The 2,500-nt window shown below is 46.4% G+C and overlaps 1 protein-coding gene across 1 annotated transcript in view; it reads right to left on the reverse strand.

The window, feature by feature from the left end:
- Positions 1–2,500, reverse strand: part of cacna2d4a (calcium channel, voltage-dependent, alpha 2/delta subunit 4a) — a gene marked incomplete at both ends in the record, with an annotated part of 75,511 nt that overhangs the window by 60,859 nt on the left and 12,152 nt on the right. Inside the window, one exon of the mRNA XM_080538311.1 lies at positions 1,174–1,248. Within this exon, the coding sequence (XP_080394437.1) occupies positions 1,174–1,248 (75 nt within the window). The remainder of the gene's footprint in view (positions 1–1,173; positions 1,249–2,500) is intronic.

Consider the following 2,500-nt stretch of genomic DNA (forward strand, 5'->3'; position numbering starts at 1 on the left):
TTTTTGTATCCTTCCCCTGGCTTCACCCTCTTAAATTGCTTCCATAGGCCGTGGTTGCTGAGGTGTGCTGTTGTGGTGTGCAGGTTGGTGGCTAAGGGGGTAAGTTTATTTTGTAATTTTGAAGTTAGTATTTTGAAATTGTTTTGGGTCCTTTTTAGTCCCCAAATTTTATGGGGGGGGTGTTACGGTCTCCTCCCTCCACTGCTGCCTTGTTCTGATTGTGTTGCAGGATGGCAGTGGGGAGAGGAGGCCTGATTGGCTGATGTAGCACACCTGTGCCTATTTAGGTTGTGCATTGGGGATCAGTCCCTCTCTCTCTCTCCATACAGGTTATCCTTTTTTGACTCTTCTGTTAGTGGCAACCTTTTGTTCCTTTGTTTCACCCTTACAACATTCCACATACAGATCACTCACCCACACCCTATGAAACTGACTATCACATCCCATTTCTAAATTACTTATTTTGCTTTAGTTATTAATAAAATAATCATTTACCTTTACCCTCGACTTGTCTCCCTATTTTGTCACTTTCTCTGAGCCGGGTTAGTGACAGCCGCTACACTAATCACCCACTGACTCGATACCAACTACCTCTACTTAACATGCCCAGGACTCAGGAGTCAGCTGCCGTGTGTGTGTGTAACATCTGTAGGCCTGGTTAGCCAATCAGCCTTCTGGGTGGTCATGCGATGGTAAAGCTGTCAGTATTGTGCGCGGTCCCCACCTGAATCTATGACACACACACACACACACACCCTCGGCTCTCAGATTAACCTTAGTCATGGACACAGATTAACCCTAGTCATGGACCAAATCACACTTTCCAAGAACATCTCCATTGAAGACGCTGCGTAGACTAGGATTAATGTTAATCTGTCTCAGACTGTCTGTTGGCAGCAGGGAGGGGGTATCTTAGCTACCACTAACAGGCTAATAACAGGAAGGTATTAGCTAATGAGGTAAACAGCAGGGAGAGGTATGTTAGCCAGCCCTAACAGAGGCTAGTAGCAGGAAGGTGTTAGCTAACATAGGCTAGTAGCAGGAAGATGTTAGCTAACAGAGGCTAGTAGCAGGAAGGTGTTAGCTAACAAAGGCTAGTAGCAGGCAGGTATTAGCTAACAAAGGCTAATAGCAGGCAGGTGTTAGCTAAGGAGGTAAACGTGGCGTTGTTACCTCCCTGTTGTCCAGATCTGCCTGCACCAGCGTCCCCCTGAAACACGGTTCCACGTAGCTGACATAGTCACTGTACTGTAGACAGACAGGTAGGGAGGCAGACAGACAGACAGGTAGGGAGGCAGGCAGACAGACAGGCAGAGAGGAAAACAGGTAGACAGACAGACAGACAAACAAAAAGACAGGCAGACAAACAAACAGGCAGGCAGAGAGAGACAGACAGACAAAAAGACAGACAGGCAGAGAGACAGGTAGACAGACAGGCAAGCAGGCAGAGAGGAAAACAGTTAGACAGGCAGACAGAAAGGCAGGCAGGCAGACAGAGACAGAAAGACAGACAGGCAGGCAGACAGGTAGACAAACAGGCAGGCAGGCAGACAGGTAGACAAACAGGCAGACAGAAAGACAGACAAGCAAACAGACAGGCAGACACAGGAGGGAAAACATAATATGCATAAGAAAAGCATCATATGTTTCAACAGTAAATACATAAATACATTATATTATAACCATACATGGAGATTGGTTGATAGGAGGTAGGTAGGTATGTAGGCAGGCAGGCAGGTAGGTAGGTACTAGGTAGGTAAGTAGGTAGGTAGGCAGGCAGGTAGGTAGATAGGTAGGTAGGTAGGTAGGCAGGCAGGCAGGTAGGTAGGTACTAGGTAGGTAAGTAGGTAGGTAGGCAGGCAGGTAGGTAGATAGGTAGGTAGGTAGGTAGGCAGGTAGGTAGGTAGGCAGGCAGGCAGACAGATAAGTAGGTAGGCAGGCTGACAGGTTGGTAGGTAGTTGGATAGGTAGGTAGGTAGGCAGGCAAGTAGATAGGTAGTTAGTAGGGATGCTCCGATCTGGATTTTTGGGGCCGATACCGATCACCGATTTTTTTCCTCAAGATCAACCGATACCGATACCGATTTTTAAAAAAATACATAACTGTAGGCCTACTGACTGGATAGCCTACATATTTTTTGCTTTTTAGACAAAAGTTTTGATCCATTAGGCACCAAGCAAACGCAGACCCATTTTTATGGCATAGTAAAACTCTGGCCTATCACCCAGTTAGGGCCTGAAGCCCAAGTCAGTCGATATGGCTGTATAAAAGACATCATAAACGTGGCCTTCATGGTTTACATACTGTTACGTCCTCCTATGTTTTCTGTTCAGTTATCTGTCTTCCCCAGGGAAGAAAAAAAAAAATCGGTTTTTGCGATCGGCCATTTTTACCGATCACCGATCGAGTCATTTGGAGTGAAATCGGCCGATTTAAATCGGTGGCCGATAAATCGGAGCATCCCTAGTAGTTAGGCAGACAGTTTGATAGGTAGGTAGG

The sequence above is a fragment of the Nansenia antarctica genome, assembly GCF_963989245.1.
Source record: "Nansenia antarctica genome assembly, chromosome: 8".
Lineage (NCBI taxonomy): Eukaryota > Metazoa > Chordata > Actinopteri > Argentiniformes > Microstomatidae > Nansenia > Nansenia antarctica.